The sequence below is a fragment of the Microtus ochrogaster genome, chromosome 2 (genome assembly GCF_000317375.1).
Source record: "Microtus ochrogaster isolate Prairie Vole_2 chromosome 2, MicOch1.0, whole genome shotgun sequence".
In the NCBI taxonomy this organism is placed as follows: Eukaryota; Metazoa; Chordata; class Mammalia; order Rodentia; family Cricetidae; genus Microtus; species Microtus ochrogaster.
In genome coordinates, this window is record NC_022010.1 from 35,642,136 (window position 1) to 35,662,605 (window position 20,470).

Consider the following 20,470-nt stretch of genomic DNA (forward strand, 5'->3'; position numbering starts at 1 on the left):
CTGTGAGTTAGAGGCCAGCCTGGTCTACAAAGGGAGTTCCAGGACAGGCTCCAAAGCCACAGAGAAACCCTGTCTCGAAAAACCAAAAAAAAAATGACGTGAAAAAATCCTAAGTAAGAACTGACGCTTCATGGAAGAGACAGATAACTTCATGGAGTTTTAGGCTTTACCATAGCCTTATTTTTCTAAGAGAATTTTCATTTCTCTTAGTTTTTGAAATGTTAATATAGAATATCAAATATAGCTTCACCACTGGTTACAATATTTCATAAGGTGTTTTTCAAATGTGTGAAAGGTAGTGGACATTGAGACTGAACTTGATATATGAACCCATTATACGATTCAGCTTGGAGCCAACGAAACAGGTGCAGTCAGCTTTACAAGGCAGGGACGGAGGCCCCAGGACTCACCAGATGTCGCCTGGCTTCTCTGTCTACCAGCTGGAAGGTGTCCACCCCCGCTGTCGCTCTGTAGTCCTCTATGTTCTGCTGCATTTCCATGTGCTCAGGGTTGGCCATGAAGAAGGTATGCGCTGCCTCCATGGCCTTTTCCAGCTGGTTAAGCTGTGGAAGAAAAGGATACAATCAAGGGAATGTTTTCTAAACTTGGCTTGGAGAACTAAAGTGATCGCTCTAAGGCCTAAAAGTAAGGAAGTAGTTAGGACAGGATTCCAGATAAAACACACACACACATACACACATACACACACACACACACACAAACACAAACATACACGAACACAGACACACATACATCGACACACAGAGAAATACATATACACAGAAACACACACACACAGAGACAAACCTAAACGTACACAGACACACACCTGTAACTTTTTAAATGGTGGAACTGAGTAAATGCCCCCTTGTCATATTAGTTCTTTAGCTTTAGAGAGCAAAGAAAAGGAAGCTGAAAGAAGCAAATTAGTTCAATGCAGAAAAAAAGGCTAACTTTGTAACTTGGATACTTATTAATGTAAAAATGTGGATTACTTTTAATCATGTAAATCAGTGTTGGTGTTCATAGATGCCAAAGAAGGGTGCTAGATCCCCGGAGCTGGAATTATAGACTGTAGTAAGCAGCCTGGACAAGGTTCTGGAAACTGAACTGAGGTCTTCTGTGAAAGCCGTACATGTTCTTAACCATGGAGCCATCTCTCCAGCATAAAAAGTGAGGATTTTGAATCATTATTGTGCCAGCATTCCTAAGCCTCTTCATGGTGAAATAAAGAGATATTTTTAACTAAAGGGAATTAAAGACACTCAATGAAAAAACACTTTGGTTTCTGCTCTAATTAAGGAGAATCCCTATATAAAGATGCATTTTCTTCATACCAGAGATATAAACATTTATATTGGTTATTTTTTATAATATAACTAAAAGAATGTTTGATCTATCATAAGATATGAAGAAATGAAATCACTGTTATCAAATACATAAATATGAAGTCATCTAACATCATAGAACTTTTCAATTGAGTCTTTCTCTAAAAACGTAGCAAAACAACCTGGTATTGGCATAAAAACAGACAAGAGGACCAATAGAATTGAATCAAAGACCCAGATGTAAATCCACACACCTACGAACACCTAATTTTTGACAAAGAAGCAAAAAACATAAAATGAAAAAAGAAAGCACATTCAACAAATAGTGCTGGCATAACTGGATTTCAACATGTAGAAGAATGGAAATAGATCCATATCTGTCGCCATGCACAAAACTCAAGTCCAAATGGGTCAAAGACCTCAACATAAAACCAACCACACTGAACCTAATAGAAGAGAAAGTGGAAAGTACACTTGAAAACATTGACATAGGAGACCACTTCCTAAATATAACCCCAGTAACACAGACACTGAGAGAAACAATTAATAAGTGGGACCTCCTGAAACTGAAAAGCTTCTGTAAAGCAAAGGACACGGTCAACAAGACAAAACAGCAGCCTACAGAATGGGAAAAGATATTCATCAACCACACACTGGACAGAGGTCTGAGCTCCAAAATATACAAAGAACTCAAGAAATTGGACACCAAAAGATCACATAATCCAATAAAATATGGGGTATAGACCTAAACAGGGACCTCTCAACAGATGAATCTAAAATGGCTGAAAGACACTTAAGGAAATACTCAACATCCTTAGCCATCAGAGAAATGCAAATCAAAACAACTCTGAGATTCCATCTAAGACCTGCAAGAATAGCCAAGATAAAAAATACTGATGACAACTTGTATTGGAGAGGTTGTGAGGTAAAGGGAACACTTCTGCATTGCTGGTGGGAGTAAAAAGTGGTACAGCCACTTTGGATGTTTCAGAAAATTAGATGATTTCTCAGAAATCATCTCAGAAAATTAGAAAACAACCTACCTCAAGACCCAGCAATATCAGTTTTGGGTATATACCCAAAGGCTGCTCAATCATACCACAAGGATACGTGCTCAACTATGTTCATAGTCAGAACCTGGAAACAACCTAAATGCCCCTCAACCAAAAAATGGATAAAGAAAATGTGGTACATTTACACAGTGACGTACTACACAGCTGAAAAAAATAATGACATCTTGAAATTTGTGGGCAAATGGATAGATCTAGAAAACATCATATTGAGGTAACCCAGACCCAGAAAGACAAATATAATATGAACTCATTCATAAGTGGCATTTAGACATAAAGCAAAGAAAAACCACCTACAATTCACAATTCCAGAGAACCCAGACAATTCAGAGGACTCTAAGAGAGCTATGTGTGGATCTAAACTACGTGGGAGGTAGAAAAAGATAAAATCTCTTGAGTAAATTAGGAGCCTAGGGGCGACAGGAAAGGGTAAAAGAGGAGGGGGGAAAAGGGAGAGGAACAAAAAAAAATATGTAACTCAATAAAAACAATTTTAAAAGAAGAAATACAAAGAAATAGTGAATTTACAGGTGCCTAGCCATTGCATTGTGGAAATACACAAAAAATCAACTTTCACCACAGAAAATATATGCGGTCCTAACTTATGTCCTGGTGTCCTTACTTTTTCTCATTAACGTGTTCATTTCCTTTTCATATTAACTGTGGAACTTCTTTCTCTTAGCTATTACCTGAAATTAGGTCATGATGTACACCCAGAAATATTTTTGCCGTCCGTATGGCTGACTTTGGAGCTGCTTTCTTGTTCAATTCTAATTTTCTTAATTTAAAAAATAAAAAAAAAAAAAACCCACTATTACATAGAAGTATAAAATATTTGGGCATCTACATGCTGATATTTTTATGGGAACCAAGAAGATGAACAAGTTCTCAATTGCATATAAATCCAAAGTTATTGGTCAAGTGAATGTAGAAAAGTTACTTAAATGTTTGTGCTTTAGTCACATAGTGAGCAAAGATTCTGCTCATCCTAAACCCCAGTAGACTAATTGGGATTCGCATGGATTAGCTCTTTTATGTGTGAATGTTTCAGAAACAACAGCGCATAATTTGTAAGTGATCTAGCAACTCAATGCTGTGGGTGTGCTCCCATCATCAAAGTGTAGAATGTAGAGGGTCCATGAACGCAACATGTATATGGATGCAGTACACTCTTGTGCTCCATGGAAACCACCTCTGAGTAACGACCAACTATTAGTGATGAATTAGCATCAACACCCTGGACCTGCAGCCTGAGGCACGAACACTGCTGTTTATAACCCTCGCTTCCCTCCCTCCCAACCCCATCTTGGCTCAGGCGGGTCCGCTGATACAGAGAATATTTGTCCTTTTGCTTTTGCTTCCTTTTTGAAATATAACTTGTCCCATGAGGTCAAGTTTGAAGACTGTCTGAAGAAATACTTTTTCAGAGCGATTGTGACAGAAAAAGAATTTCAGTATCATCTTACCCCTGTACTGGGACTTAACACACACAGCCCTGGGATAGTCAAGTATATTCACATGAATGGATTTCTGTGGAAAGGAACCGGTAACTTATTTATTGTTCTTCATATATTCCACCTATGTTTTAAATACACAATTACCTATGCAAAGAGAAAAATAAAGTGTATCTTCAACACATCAGCCAAAAGGTGTTATGTGTGAGGATAGCTAAGATATGCTAACTGCATGAGAATGTAACAATGACACCTCTGGGGTCCCTGTGCAAACTCGTGTTCCTGCTGCAGACAATCACAGATGAACATGGGTCTCATAACGCGTTCCTCAGTGGTGGCCGTCCAGCTCTTTTCTTGGATTTGTTGTAGTGTCTCTGTGTTTGCTTGTTTTCTTTCCTTGTAACACAGCCCAGAAGAGAACACACCGTTCTGCAAATGTACATATGAAGGAGATTCTGCAACCTAACACTGAACCGTAAAATTTCTTCATGTGCTGCTCCTGACTTTTGAATTACTGTAAACCAGTTCATGAGACTAAAGCTGTCTGCCAGACTCTATAAATTCAACCATCTGAGTAATTGTAGGCTGTATGTATTTGTACTTTGTTTTAGAGGGATATGGTATTAAAAGTACAAGTGATTATGCAAATGCTACATACAAGGCCATTTATTGGGTAGAGATTGTAACAAGGTCTAAGCACCTGATTTTACCTGAAGAATGACCTATCCACAAACCCAAACTGCATTTAAAGGCCCCACGTGGGATTTCCTTTAAGACACAGAACAAGCCATAGCTGAGAGGCTCACTCTGGGAAGTAGAAAAATAAACTGTGAATCAAAGAACAATTGAGGAAAGTTAAATGGTTTGACAAGAAGAGGCTATCTAACTCTGATCGGCCCACTGGGTTGCGGGAAGCGTTGGGAAGAGCATCCTTCTGAAAGCAGTGGCTCACTTCCCTCAGATCTTACAGAATGAGGAAGACTAGCCTAGACGTCCGGCTGCATGGGGCAGCCATGCTGTGTGGAAGAAGAAATGAATGTTGATGGAATCAGCACCCTGTGAACATTCGGAAGTCACACTGCCCGGCTAGTGAGGGAATACAGTCCTGACATGGGTCCACAGCTAGTCTTAAAGACATTGCCAAGTACGCACGGAACGCCCACAAGCCTTCAGGAGCCATCTACCAGCTGCAGAGAGACTTCAGATACCGCACCACGCCATTCAACAACTTAGAGAGTTAAAGGTATATGCCTTGTAGTTTAACTCCGTCGCTAAGCTAATCTGCCCAGATGAGCTGATCTTACATACACTGTATAATTTACTTGTAAATATCGTGATCCAGTCACGCATAAGTTCTTTACTTCGTTCACACGTGTATTTGGCAGTCATTTATTTTGCACACTATTACAGACCAAGAGAGTTGACCAAAAGATCCATGTGGCCCGAAGCAAAAAAAAAGACCCCACTTTCTAAATGATTCCAGGAGGAGATAAATTTCACGTGAAAATGAAAATAATTTATGCCCTTGCTAAGTGTTAAAAGGTATAAATGACCAGCGGTGAGTGGTGTGAGCATGCGCGTGCTGGCTGGAGGAGGAGGCCTATGAATAAATTCCTCAAGGAAGCTGGTGTGAGCATGCGCATGCTGGCTGGAGGAGGAGTTCTATGAAGCAGTGCAGCTTCTTAGCAGAGCATCCAGAAATAAGGATGAGAGGAGAAGGATCTCCTCAGGAAAGGAAAGTGAAGTGTACACGGGCCCTAAAGTGGAAAAGCCAAGTGTGTTTGAAAAACAGGGCAGAGCAGAGAGGAAAGAGAGAGAGCTGAGTCCATGAGCCAGATGGCTGGGAGGTTATGCTAAAGTCTGAATGCCATGCTAAGTGCAACAGGAAGCTAGCTCTTAAAGAAATTCAAGAAGGGATGTAACAAGATCTTGCACACGTCTTGAAACGATAACCCACTGAGGCTGCTATCTGGAGAAGGGATTTCAGAACAGTCAGAAAGGCATGGAGTAACTCAGGCCAGTTCAGGTTTTTCCTCAAATAAGCAAAAGACAGCTGAGGTGAGTCGCCTTTTCCCTTTTTGGCCTTCATTCCTTTCTTTTCCTCTTCCTTCACCCATCCTGTTTATAACAATGCTTTCCAATGCAGGAGCAAGACAGGACAAAAGGAAACAAAAATACAAGCATACCGTTAGAAGCACAAGTTTGAGTGCCATGTGTGTGTGCACGTGTGTGTGAGCACACATGTGTGGAGGCCAGAGGTCACCACCGCGTGTCTCTCTATTGCTATCTATCTTTTTAGAGACTGGTGTCACACTGACCATGGCTTACGGATGAGCACTGACCATGCCCTGAGTTCAGGAGTTCTGCCTAGCTTTGCCTCCCTAGCACCGGAGTTTCAATCCACATCATCTGTCCAAGGTTTACATGGGAACTGGGATCAGACTCAGGTCCTTGTCTTTCCGTAGTAAGCATTTTACCAGCTGAGCCACCCCTCCAGCCACAGCATTCCCACTGATAGTGAATGAACCTACAAGATATAAACTATGCCACCGGAATTTTTTGTTGGTAAATATTTCACTTGCTGGTCTCCAAATTTACTTCCAATTGTTATTGACCTCAGTTGATTTTCTTTTCCAGACCAAATAGATAAATGACACCTCAAAAACACTGGAAAAAAAAAAAACCTAAAGGAGCAATTTTGAGAAAACAAATTTTTTTTTCTTTTTTTTGAGAGAACAAATTTTGAAATAAAATTTAGTAATTTCTTGGAGCTATTAAGTTAAACGAAACTTGTACATTATAGTCTAACAAGCACAAAAGTCAAGTTACATAAGTAAATCACATTTTATTTTAGGTGAGCCCTGAAGATCTTGTAGAATAGAATCAGATATTTGGAGAATAAAAAGCAACCGTCTGACATGACTCAGTATTTTATTTCCCAGTGACATCATGTTACTATCATAATTTAAAAAATATCTGTATATGGAATTATTTTCAAACTTCAGAGCAGGCATAGCCTCCCCTGACAGATTTATAAAACTAACTTCAGCATACCTTGGGAACACGTGATAACTTGTGCCATTTTTCTGCTTTGACTCTGGGAAGTGTAACACTAAACTTTGTATCACTTACAATAGGTACAACATATTGAATTTGTAGTATAGCAAACTGAAAGTAGAGCATTTTTCTTTGGTTTTTGTATTTTCCATTACAGAATATAATTATCAAAAGAGTTGCTCTAGTTAGGAAACTCAAAAACCTTTTGGGCGCAGGGATTATTTCAACTTCTAGACATCTTGTTTCTTTCCTACATCTCCATGTACAGTATTCAGAAACGCCTGGTGTTCAAGTTCTCACGGTAACCCAGAAAGTAGGTGTCCATGCTAGTGTAGAAAATGAATTATCCCTGTATTTACGGAATGTTAGGCTAAGAAGGTATCCATGGTTATGAGTAAATATTTATGGCTTTCAAAGCGCTGTTTGGTGAGGAGGAAGGGGAAGGAGATTTCTGAGGAGTAGATTTCCCCTGTGGAATGAGTTGGAAAGGGATGGGCTGTCAAAAGAGCTCTCTTCTGCCAGCCGCGTCTGTGCTTTCCTTCCTTTATTGAATATGCAGAGTTTGATGAATAGAAGCCTGCTGGTCCCCACAACATGGTGATGTCCTCAGCTTACATGTTAACATTAAACCCTGATGGTGACCCGCCACCAAAAATGTGATACCCCGTGAACACATTGAAACAGATGCCACCCATCAGCTACATTTTCTAGGAGATTCTTACATAAAGGAGACCCATGTTACCTGGCAATGCAGACACCCAGAAGCATAATAAAAAAATCTCTTGATGTTAAAAAATAATTAAACCAGAATATTAGTCAAAATTAAGGGCATGCTTAATTGGACAACATTACTCAAGCCATCTGCAAAGTGTCTAGCTTTCTAACAACAACAAAAAGAAAAAAAAACAGTAAAAATTTGGATGACAGCTGGGCACAGATCTGTCTTGGTGATGGAATGTGGACCAGTCATCCTTGGCTACAGTGAAATCAGTCTATGTGGCTTCTTGGTATGAGGTTGTCAGTTTGGGTTCTAAACACCAGGGCAGAGATGGAATGAGCAACGAGGCAGGCATCTTGGTTCCTGTGGTGTTTGTCCAGCAGTCTCCCTCGAGGTGTCAGAGGGTGACTAATGGTTACCGAACAGACAGCTGGTGCCAAGACCTCTCTGACACTTGTTTCCTGCTACTGTTCTTGGACGCAGAACTTTAGTGCTCTCTGGAAATTTCTTCTGGAACTATACACTGCACATTTCATAACACGCTTCAGTCAGTGTCCTGTGAATGCTGCAGGAGCCACAGTTTCAAAGTACAAATAATTTCACTTTAGTTTATTTTTAAAAAACGTAATAGTGATCTGGTAATAACCCTCTGTACTATAACATAACTGGACTCCTTTGATCGTGACGGCGGCAGGGAGAATATAGTTGCAAAGTTGCCGATAACAATAATCGATCCTTGTATATAGTGATATAGCTTGTAATACGCATTACAATGAAGCTAAAAGTGGACATTTACTGCATGTCCTCCAGTAGAAATGTGAAACTCAAGAATATAGAGATAAATCCCTAGCCTTAAGACAGTCTCTGATCACAATGGGGAAGGGCACTGAATCATATAAATAGGGACTTTTAGCACCGAGTAGGAAGCTGTGCTGAGGAGGTGAAGCACAGTGGATAAAGATCATGGTGCTGTGGACATGTTTTTTTCATGACGACAAGCAGACATGTGTGTTATCATTTTCTGGTGACCTCCTGTGGAGTTCCTAGCTTGCACACTCTGGGTCATGCTTTGTATTATCAGCATCCATATCCCATTTCCCTGAAACTGCACAACGTCACAGGGATTTGATTGTGTCTACATCTGTTGAACAATCACCTGTAGATTCCTGCTTCTGAAATATTCCATGACAATCAACAGTGTACTAGCTTAATACAGAGTTGGTACTGGCCTTTCTGGTCTTGAGACTATTCTGAAAACAAAACAAGATTTGTTTTTGTTTGTTTGTTTTAATATGCCAGTGGGATCGGTCTATGAAACAACACAGTGACAGGCTCAATTCTTAGTCGTAGGCAAGAAGGAATGGAAGGTTGGGAAGTAGGAAGCAAAGTGTGGCGTTATTATCCTATTTTTTACATAACCATTTGGAACTCTCTGGGGGACTGCAAGGGAGGCCTGTGAGCCAGGGAAAACAAATGACCAGTTGAATACTGGGCTGCTGATCACTGTAACAATGTTAGAACAACACTCGGGATGTTTTGTCAACATCATCTCTTGAAAAGACATTGAAGGTTTGTGAATATATAAATAAGTTCAACATTACAATTTCTAATGTTAGACTCCCTATTTCACAAAGCAAAATTAATGTTCTCCCTCAAGCATTTCACCAGGGAATGCAGGAAAAGCAAACCAGTAATTCAAAAGCTTTTTCTATTCATACCCTTTGGTAAGACAAAGACGCCAAATTCTTTTATGATATATAAACCTTTGCTATGATAAGAATGGGGGGGTTGCCCTCAAAACTTATTGGCATGCACTCATTTCAGCATATGCGAAGGAATGTGCCATGGCTGACTGCCAATGAGAAGTTCACTTCCAGATCTCTCCTGGAGAAAGCTTCTAAAGGAGTCGAAGGGTCCTGAAGAACTTTACCTGTCAAGCTGCCTAGAATGTGCTCCAAATCTGCTGGATCACATGGTCTCCCTAAGGAAGCAGTGTTCATGACAGAGTGTCTCATTGTTTCATATATACCCCTGACCTTTCACAACTGCTGCTTTCCAAGTATCTAGCCACAAGGAGTTAATGAAATGCCCCCACCATATCCACAGGTTATATATCAATACAAGGATTCTCTGTACTTCAGCCAACAGCATCTATTAGAAAGAAAATGGCAGATTGTCTGAACTTCTGGGAATGTTAAATTTTATAAAATATAATTATGGTCTAAACATGTCGGTTAATGTTAATCCTGTCACTAGTCTTACAAACACTCACTTCCAATAAGACCAGGGAAATTTACCTAAAAACATTTTCAAACATATAGTCCCCATTGCTCCACTATAAGGTAGTAAAAGATTTGTCCAGAAAATCAGTAGCAGGACGGTAATCGGGATCTTCATCTTTGAGTGGCAAAGGCCTCAGCCATGGATCCTGAAAACCTGTTTGATCCCTTGAAGATACATGGAAGGAAAGAATCAGCATTAAAAAGTTGGTCTCTGACTTCCACATGCACACATGCCATGGCAAAATCCCCACAGCCCGCTATCCCCACATACACACAAAATAAAAATATGTGTGTGGCGGGGTTAAAATATTAACTAAAATATCCACTCACAAACACATATTTGGGATTTGACATGCTATTCTCTCAAACTCAAGGTGAGTTAGTAAAAATTTCATCCATGGAGCGAGATGTTTCTCAGTAAAAGAACTTTGGTGGTTCTTTTGCATATAAACACTTTTGAGGAACATAAAAGAAATATGGCATGGTTGTTTAAGTTACTATTTAATACTGCCATAAAATGTCATGACCAAAAGTGACTTAAAATAAGAGAAACAGTTAATTTGGTTTACTATTAAAGAGAGAAAGTCCATCATGGCCAGGAAGGCATGGCAGCAGGCAGCAAGAGCAGGAAGCCAAGGGGTTGTAATTTCCCAACACAAGGGAAGAAGACAGGCAACAAGTAAGATGGGGCTACAAAACTACAAAGCCCAGCTAAAGTGAGTACTTTCTCCGGCAAGGCTGAGCATCCTAAATGTTCCAAAGCCTCCGCAAACAGCACCACCAACTGGGCACCCAATGTTCAAGTACAAGAGCCCACTGACAAAATTTTCTTTTTTTTCTTTTTTTTTAAGCAATGACAATGGTCTTTGTCTTTTATTAAATACAATCCCATCGATAATATATAGTTTGCCAATAGCCAGAAGAAAGGCTCTTGGGCTAGGGAGATGGCTCCATAGAAAAAGTGTTTACCGTTCAAGAGTTTCATATTGAAGCTTAGATCCCAGCACTCTCACCTCTAATCACATCACCCAAGAGGCAGAGAAATGGATCCTAGGGGTAAGGGAGCAGTTTGACTAGGTTCAATTGGTGAATTTTGAGTGTAAGTAGAAACTTCAAATCTGTAAAATGAAGAGTTATTAAGAAAGACATTCAGGCAGGTAGGGGTGGCACATGCCTTTGATTCCAACACTTGGGAGGCAGAGGCATGTGGCTCTCCTAGTTCAAGGCTATTCTAGTCTACAGACTGAGTTGCAGGACAATTAGAGCTACACAGCAAAACCCTGTCTCAAAATATGGATAGACAGATAGACAGACAGATATATATCCAAGGTTAATCTTGGGCTTTTGCACACACATCCACACATGTGCACATGAACCTGTGCACACATAGATGCCTACATTTATGTAGAAAGAAAGAAAGAAAGAAAGAAAGAAAGAAACAAAGAAAGAAACAAAGAAACAAAGAAAGAGGAGAAGGAGAAGGAAGGAAGGAAGGAAGGAAGGAAGGAAGGAAGGAAGGAAGGAAGGAAGGAAGGAAGGAAGGACTAAATTTGTTCCGGATCGGTGGCAGCATGAATAGTTAGTAAGCAACATTGCTATAGACAGAAATGTCAAGGCACAGTTACTTAGATGGAAAGGCATCCTGGAAAGCAGGATGGATTGCGGGTCTTAAAGAACAGAAATCATGGGAGTACATGGGCTGCAGAACAAGAAAAGGAGCAATAGGAGTGATGCTTATGTGTTGACAAAATAGAAGCACAGTTGAATAGAATTAGATAATGGGAAGCAATACACAAAAAGCTAAGATCTGAAGTTTCACTCCTGGAAAAGGGGAGGTGATTGGTCTATGCATGTGTCTATGTATAAACGGGAGCAAGTGTGCTCCTGTGTCATTTTTTTTAAAGGCTTTGAAGACTATAAACTAATATCAGTGCTGGCTATGGACAGCTTCATCAAGGGAGCGAGACTGGAGCTGTCTGGTTAACTTGATGATACTCTGAGTTGTGGGAAGAGCCTGGCTATCAGGATTAACTGGGAAAAGAAAAAGTTTGAAGAAGAGTTCAGAGTCTCACGAAAACAATTGGAAACCCCCCTTTGAAAAAATAAAACAGCAGGTTAGCCAAGAGAAACATAAAATTAAAGGTCGTTTGAAAATATCAAAGGTAATAGACCAGGAATAGGCTGGAAACAGCAAAGACGTTAGAAGAGTTTTGTGTGGGTGCACAGCTGTTTGTGGGTTGGAGAAATCATCATTCGTTTTGAGTAAGGTTATGTTTGATGCAACATGGAGACATTCAAAGAAGTGTTTTCTCTTAGCAGTGAAGAACTTTTAACTTCTATCTGGTCAACGGAGTACCAGCAAGTATTCACTTGAGACATACTCGAGGTTTTTGTACCAAAGGAAGGCAGAAAGAAAATCTTCTGAGCCGAGGATCTCATGGGCAATCATCACGTGACAGTATGACCCAGGAAGTAAAAATGACTAGAGACTTACACTTACGAGAGCTCTTAGCTTGCTAAGTATGCACCCCCCTGCCCCCGGGTGATTAAAGACCTGCAAAAATATTTTATCATTTATATTAAAGTGTAAGATAAACTTGCAAAAGGAGCATCTTTCCTTAGGGCAGGGTATCTGGAGTCTTCATTGTATTGCTATACTATATGAATAAGGGGAAGAATGCCTTCCACATTTTCCTAACTCTTTTAACCAAAAGCTTCTGTTCACTACAGAGTAACTCAAAAGGCTAATCAAGTTTCTGAGACTCTATTTGACTAAGATCAATGTCACTAACTTTAAAGGATGACTTTCATTATAAAACTGTCGCCAAACTGATACCAGAATACTAAGATGCAGTCCAGTGTCCCTTGACAACCATCCTGTTCAACACCTCAACCCCATCTATGCTTATGCGACAAAGACAACCGAAGATCTGAGTGAGAAGAGCCCTACAGTCTATCCACCTGACAGAGGAGCTGGAACCCACATCTTCTTTCTTCTGATTCCAAAGTCACTGTTTTTTGTAGTATGCCATGACATCGAAGACAAAATGGCCAAACCATCTTTATCATCAGGAAGATGAGCTATCTACTGCTTTAAACCAATGAATATGTTAAAAAGGTAAACCTAAAATATATCCCTTAAGAACTAATGACAGTCAGAATAAGCCAAAGTGAAGCTTTCCATATACCACCGAGAATAAGCCAAATTAAATTTGCAAAGTGGTTGCAAATGTCTATAGAAAAGGACTAAGGGAGTGCTCAAATTAAGAGGCTGGTTTGAATTTGTTAAAAAAAAAAAAAAGAAGCCAGGAAAAAAAATCATATCAAGCAGACTGTGAAATTATATTCAGTAGTTAAAAAATACCTTAAGGTTTCTGAGTTTGTATACACTGTGGGTTGACATTGCTTCCCTCCCCCCACTCCCTTGCAATGTGACACTGTGGTAGAGGTTAGCTGATGAATGCTGGGCTTTTGCTAGGAAAATTTTGCCCCTGCAGAGTTTCTACTTTGCACACAATGCTGTTGGCTATGCATTTGCAGATGTTTGAGGTTCAGTCTCAACTTTGTCTTTGAATCCAAACTGGTCGACATTTAAGAAAGGTTATGTGCTGCAGCTGGGTGGGTAGGATTGTGTGGCAATTCATTACAAGAAAAACAAAATTCTCCTACATTTACAAACACACACACACACACACACACACACACACACACACACACGACTGTTGGTTCAGGGGCATGGAAGAGGACGTAATATAAAATTACAGCTATGCACTATTTAGGTTATAAATGCTGATTGCTTTGGAAATCCTAGGCAAGAGATTGGAACTTCCGCCTGAACTCCAAGCCAAGGTTAATAATACATCTTGAGATCACTGAAGACTTAAGACTGACATCCCACTCTATACTCAGCCTGTTTGTTTAACCTTCCTGTAAGAGAAAAATGTAGCAATCCAATCATACTTGCCTTAGATCATTTTACTTCCTTGCCATCAAGTTTTATAACCTAAAGAATGCCTGGCTATGATTTTAAATTATGTACTCTTCCATGCCTCTGACCTAAGAGCAATGCATGTGTATTTGTATTATAATAATCCAAAAGAAATGGATAATTTTCTCAGAAGGCATCACTTACCAAAGTTAAATCAAGATGAGAAAAACAATTTAAGTAAAAATATAACCTCTAAAAAAATAGAAGCAGTCATTAAATGTCTCCCTCTCCCCACAACCAAACCAAAACAAAAACATAAACAAGATCAGTAGGTTTTAGCACAGAATTCTACTAGTCTACTCAATGAAGAGTTATACAATACTCCTCAAATTAGTACACAAAATAGAAACGGAAGAAACTCTGCTCAATTCATTTGATGAGATCATAGTTACCCTAATACCCAAACCACATAAAGACTCAACAAAGATAATTACAGATCAATTTCCCTTTAAAAAAAAAAAGATACAAAAATACTCAATAAAATACTTGCAAACTGAATCCAAGAACACATCAAAATATCATCCAACATGATCAAATAAACTTCATCTCAGAGACGCAAGAGTGGTTCAATATACAAAAATCAGTAACTGTAATCCTCGGTATAAACAAACTAAAAGACAAACACATGTGATCATTTTATTACATACAGAAAAGACCTTTGACAAAATTCAATTCCCTTCATGATAAAAATCCTAGAGAGATTAATAATAGAAGGGGCATACCTAAACAAAATAAAGGTAAATTGCAGCAAGCCTACAAACAACAAAAAACTTAATGGAAAGAAACTTGAAGCAATTTCATAAACTCAGGAACAACACAATGTTGTCCACACTCTCTATACCTATTCCACTACTACTTGAAGTTTTAGTTAGTGCAGTGAGACAACTGAAGTAGATAAAAGGGAATATAAATTGGAAAGGAAGAAGTCAAAGTATCATTATTTGCAGAATATATGATAATATATATATATATATATATCCCTAAAAATTCCATCAGGCACCTCCTATATCTGATAAACACTTTCAGCAAAGTGGCTGAATACAAGATTAACAAAAAAAATCAATATCCCTCCTATACACAAATAAAAAGACTGAGAAAGCAGTCAGGGAAAACAACACCAATTACAATAGCCACAAAATATCTTGGGATAACTCCAACCAAGAAAATAAATGCTATATATAATTAAAACTTAAGATAATGAAGAAACGGAAGAAGATATCAGAAGATGTAAAAATCTCCCGTGCTCATGGATCAGCAGGGTTTACACAGTTGAAATGGTCATCCTACCAAAAGCAGTTTAGAGATTCAGTGAAATCCCCATCGAAATTCCAATACAATTCTTTACAGAACTTGAGGACAATACTCAACTTCATATGGAAACAACAACAAAAACAGGTAAAACAATCTTGAACAACAAAAGAACTGCTGAAAGGTCCACCATCCCTGATTTCAAGGTGTACTACAGAGCTGAGCTAATAAAAACCACATGGTATTGGCATGAACATAGATAGATATGTTGATCAATAGAATTGAACTGAATACCCAATCTATGAACACCTAGTTTTTGATAAAGAAGCCAGGAATAAGCACCATAAAAAAGACAGCATCTTCAACAAAATAATGTAGGGCAAAATGGATGCCTGCATGTAGAAGAATTCAAGTAGATCCATGTTTATCACCCTGTACAAAACTTGAGTACAAGTAGATCAAATATTTCAACATAAAATCAGATACACTGAACCTGATTGATGAGGAAGTGGTGAATACCTTTGAAATCATTGGCACAGGAGACAACCTTCTGGACACCAATATTGTAGGCACCAATAAATGGGACTTCATGAAATTAAAAGGTTTCTTTAAAAAAAAGAACATCATCAATAGGAGAAAATGGCATCCTACAAAGTGGGAAAAAATCTTTACCATCCAAACATCCGATATAGGACTAATATCCAAAATATATAAAGTAGTCAAGAAATGAGATATCAAAAAAAGAACATAATTTAAAATGGGGGTACATATCTGCTGTTGTTTGTACTCTGTCAGTCGTATTTTAATAAAATGCTGATTGGCCAGTAGCCAGGCAGGAAGTAGAAGTGGGGCAATGAGAATTCTGGGAGAGGAATGCTCAGTTAGCTGCTGTGACCCAGCCACAGAGCAAGCAAGATGTGACTGCCTTGCAGAAAAAGGGACCAAGCCACATGGCTAACACAGACAAGAATTAGGGGCTAATATAAGTTATAAGAATTAGTTAATAAGAAGCCTGAGCTAATAGACCAACCAATTTACATTTAATGTAGACTTTGTATGTTTATTTGGGACTAAACGACTATAGGAACCTGGCAGGACTCCATTAACACATCCAAACAGAGAATTCTCAACAGAGGAATTCTTAAATGACTGAGAAACCTTTAAAGAAATATTCAGCATTCTTAGACACCAGAGACATGCAGATCAAAGGTACTTTGAGATTCCATCTTATACCTGTCAGAATAGCTAACATCAATAACATAAATGATAGCTCATGCTGACAAGAATGTGAACCAAGGGGAGCACTCCTACATTGCTGGTGGGGTGTAAACTTGTACAGCCACTATGAAAATAAATATGGTCTCTACTTCAAGCCCCAGCTATACCACTCTTAGACATATACTCAAAGCACGTCCCATCCTGCCACAAAGACACTTGCTCAACCACGTTCATTGGACTTTACTCATTATAGCCAGAAACTGGAAACAACCTAGATATCCCTCAACCAATAAATGGATTAACAAAATGTGGTTAATTTACACAAAGAAGTATTGCTCAGCTGTTAAAAAAAAAGGCGCAAGAAAATTGCAAGCAAAAGGAAAAAAAAAAAAAAAAAATCATCCTGTGGAGTAACCCAGACCATGAAAGATAAATACAGTATGTTTTCACTTAGAAGTGGATATTAGCCATTAAATAAATGATAGACAAGCTATAATCTGTAGACACAGAGAGGTTAGGCAAGGAGGGGGATTCTAGAGGGGATTCAGAGAACTCCCTGTGTGGGGAAATAGAAGAGATCTCACAGGTGTGCCGGGGGCAGGTGGGACAGGAGTGGGAGAAACAAGTGGGCAGAAATGCGGTTGAGGGAGAGAGTGTGGGGAGTGAAGCCAGGAACTGGTGGGCATTTGGGGTGGTGTGGAAACCTAATGCAAGAGAAACGTTCTGAAGACTGTGAATGTGAGCTTAATGAGGACTGAAAATATGGCAGATATGGACTCACACCTGGCCATATCTTGTAGAGAGGTGAGGCTTCCAGTGGCAGGACAAGGGTATTTTCCATTGAGTTGTTGGCCAAGGGGGTCCCATGGAAAGCCCCAGCAACCCAGACTGCTGCTAAGACAAAAGGTTGTCCCATGGAAACTGACGGCAGGGCCCTATTGCTGAGGACACCATTCGCAGGACTCATTGAACATGAGAAAGTCAAGCCGGTGCCTACATGACATCCTCACCCCTACGTTCTAGTATCTTTTGCTCTAGTATGTTTTGGGGAAGGTGCTCTGCAGGGTACCAAAGGGGAAATGTGGAACAGCAACCCAGCCACAAAACCTTTGACCTAAAATCTGTCCTGCCTTAAAAATATTCTAGGGCAATGATGGCAGAAAACTTGTGGCAGTAGCCAACCAATGCCTGATTTGACCTTCAGTCCATGAGAAGGAACTCGTATTTGACCCTGCTTGGGTAACCAAGAACCAGAGACTTGATAGCTCAGAAACCTAGGGTAAAATTAAACATTGCTCATTAATAAATAAATAGCCAAACTGCTTACTAATCATATTCTAATATATTCATAGACCAGTGATTTATCCAGTCAGAGAGGCTTCCTCCAGCAGCAGATGGGAACAGATGTCCACATAATGTCCACAGGCACACATTATGTGGAGAAAGAGTCTAAGTTGGAGGTTTCTATCAAAGCCCTCCCCTCTGAGCACATGAGAGAGAGTAAGGGAATGAATCTAGAGGGGAGGGGAGGTGTGGAAGAACTGGGAGGAGAAGAGGAAGGGGAAACTATAATTAGGATGCATTGTATGAGAAAAGAATCTATCTTCAATTAAAGAAAAAATCCTAAAAAAAGAAAGAAAGAGAAAGGGAGAATTTACATTTTAAGGACAGGACTGTCACATCCAATTTTAAACTAGAAACCTTCAGCCAAGACACTAAAATGAGTAGTTTCATCTGCCAGTTGCCACTTCATCTCCTCCTGCCCAGACGACCATGGGGAACTAACACAAATGGTCTGAGCAACCATTGTTCTTTCAAGCAGGCACTTCTACAGCCAGTAGGGACTCTCCGCTGTCTGTTCTTAAGGGAGTGAAGAGGGGTAATTCCGTGACACTTTCACTGAGCCTTACTGTCCGGAAGACTGGACGGCTGCCAGTGCCTAACTTTTCATCTTCCTGTGGTAGGAAATGAGGGTGCCTGTGATCTTTCAAGCATGCAAAGGTCAAGAAGCACACAAATCCTACCTTCCAAATCAGCTTTAATGGATAGAAGCTAATGCCAACTTCCTCAGTACAATGCACATATTGTTAAAGATACATATGCATTTATATAGGTATATATAAAAACAGTTTCCTACCAATTACCTTTACAGAGAACATCAATGGATGTTATCTCATGGCACTGTCATATATAGATGGATCATGTATTGCTGTATCAAATGAAAGAAAAAGAATAAAAATCAGAGGCCAAGTGCTATTCGTCTCCTATCACCAAACAATTACTATGCCCAAGACCTGAAATAAACATTTATATATTATTATGTGTTACAAAATAAAGTGAGTCCTTCCCTGAATGCATACAATGATACCCTAAATCTTATCCTGGAGAATGTGGTTGTACTTACAGAATTCAGGTAAGGGCCCTTGCCACCAAAACTGATGGCCCAATGTACAGGTCATCCCTGGGGCCCCATAGAAGAAGGAGAGAAACTATTCCCTCAAGCTGTTCCCTAGTCTCAAACTCACATCAAGGCATGCCACGACACATACATGCCTTTTCTAAGCATGTGACCACTGATAGATTTCCCATGCTCCAGTGAATGGTTCCTTTACCCTTGCACGTATAGGCACTAATGGGACTTAATGGGTTATAAGAGAGGGTGTTGGGGGACAAAGATATAAAAAAATGGGAGGGCATGGGGGACAGATATGATCACATTTCATTGTATAGATATATGAAATTCTTAAGAGTAAAAAAAAATGTAATTTAAAGAATTCTTAACACCTGAGCAAAAAGAATGTAATTGTGATAGGAGATGGGACTTTTTCAGAGGAGAATATGTTCTAATAAAGACATTGTAGTGGGTCTTAACATTATCTGTCTAGTATTTGTACAAGAAGAGGAGATCAAGGCACAGAGTTGCCACAGAGGTCCATAAACCCAAGAAAGACCAAGTCTGGATGCAATAAAGATGCCTGTGCCTGTGAGCCACTGAGAAGCCTTGGGCGAAAAGCCACTCCTAATACCCTGGTGGCAGACTTCTACCTCTACACTTGTGAGGAATGAGGTTGTCGTTTCAGCCATGCGATGTGTGTATTTTGATATGGAGAGCTTCAGAAACAATGAGTTATGCTTAAAGCGAGCACTAATAGCGAGGCTTGCATCAACAACTTCTTTTGCAGTTGAGAAGATTAAAACAATATACAATTGAATCTGACTTTAAATAATGCTGTCTTGCACCAGAACTCCGTCTGAAATCTGTATGCTGTATTCTTCCAATGATATGATCAATGACAAAGCTGGCAGTGATCTTACGTTGTGCTGATTTTTTTGGTGACATATATCCATTAAATATAGTACTGCATTTTCTCAAGACTTCGTACAAGTATATAATGTGCTTGGAACATGTTCTCCCACCTTTCCCTTCTTCCTCTTTCTCCCTCCAGTTAGCCATTTTTTGTTCTCAATTGACTTTCATTTCTACTTTCATGTCTTATACATACTTGATATTACCAATGTAAGTCTAAAAATTACAAATGAGAAAGAACCTGGGGTATTTGTCTTTGGAGACTGACTTAATTCACTTAATATGACAATCTCTAGTTAGAACAATTTTCCTAGAAGTGACATACTTTTGTTTTTCTTTATGATTTAATAAGATTCCATTGTATCTATCACTCATATTCTTACTTTAGAGTCCTTCCTCCTCAAATGACTTTGGTAGAACCATTACAATGTGACAGAAGGATGGGGAGAAGGTGCAGACAAAAGCTAAAATATCTGTTTTCCTTTATAATCTCTCAGAATGAAGGGAAAAAGCCAGATAAAAATACTCTTGAAGACATTCTAGAGTGATACATCTGTTTTTTATTTATACTACATAAACCTCCCATTTTGATTTATTCTAAAAATGTGTTTAATCAAGATCCTCTTCCTCTAGGCACCTCCTTTCATTTTATTGCAAGTAATTTTTCTAATACAGAAAGTCTCCCAAGGGGAAGATTCTTTCTTGGCATGATTTTGATTAATTAGTCAAGTTCCTGAAAAATGTGAAAACCCAGAGCACTGAGGCACACACACACACACACACACACACACACACACACA

At 39.3% G+C, this 20,470-nt stretch overlaps 1 protein-coding gene across 1 annotated transcript in view; it reads right to left on the bottom strand.

Moving 5' to 3' along the window:
* Window positions 1–20,470, bottom strand: part of P3h2 (prolyl 3-hydroxylase 2) — a 156,541-nt gene that overhangs the window by 36,259 nt on the left and 99,812 nt on the right. The window contains exon 2 of the mRNA XM_005344774.3: window positions 411–563. Within this exon, the coding sequence (XP_005344831.1) occupies window positions 411–563 (153 nt within the window). The remainder of the gene's footprint in view (window positions 1–410; window positions 564–20,470) is intronic.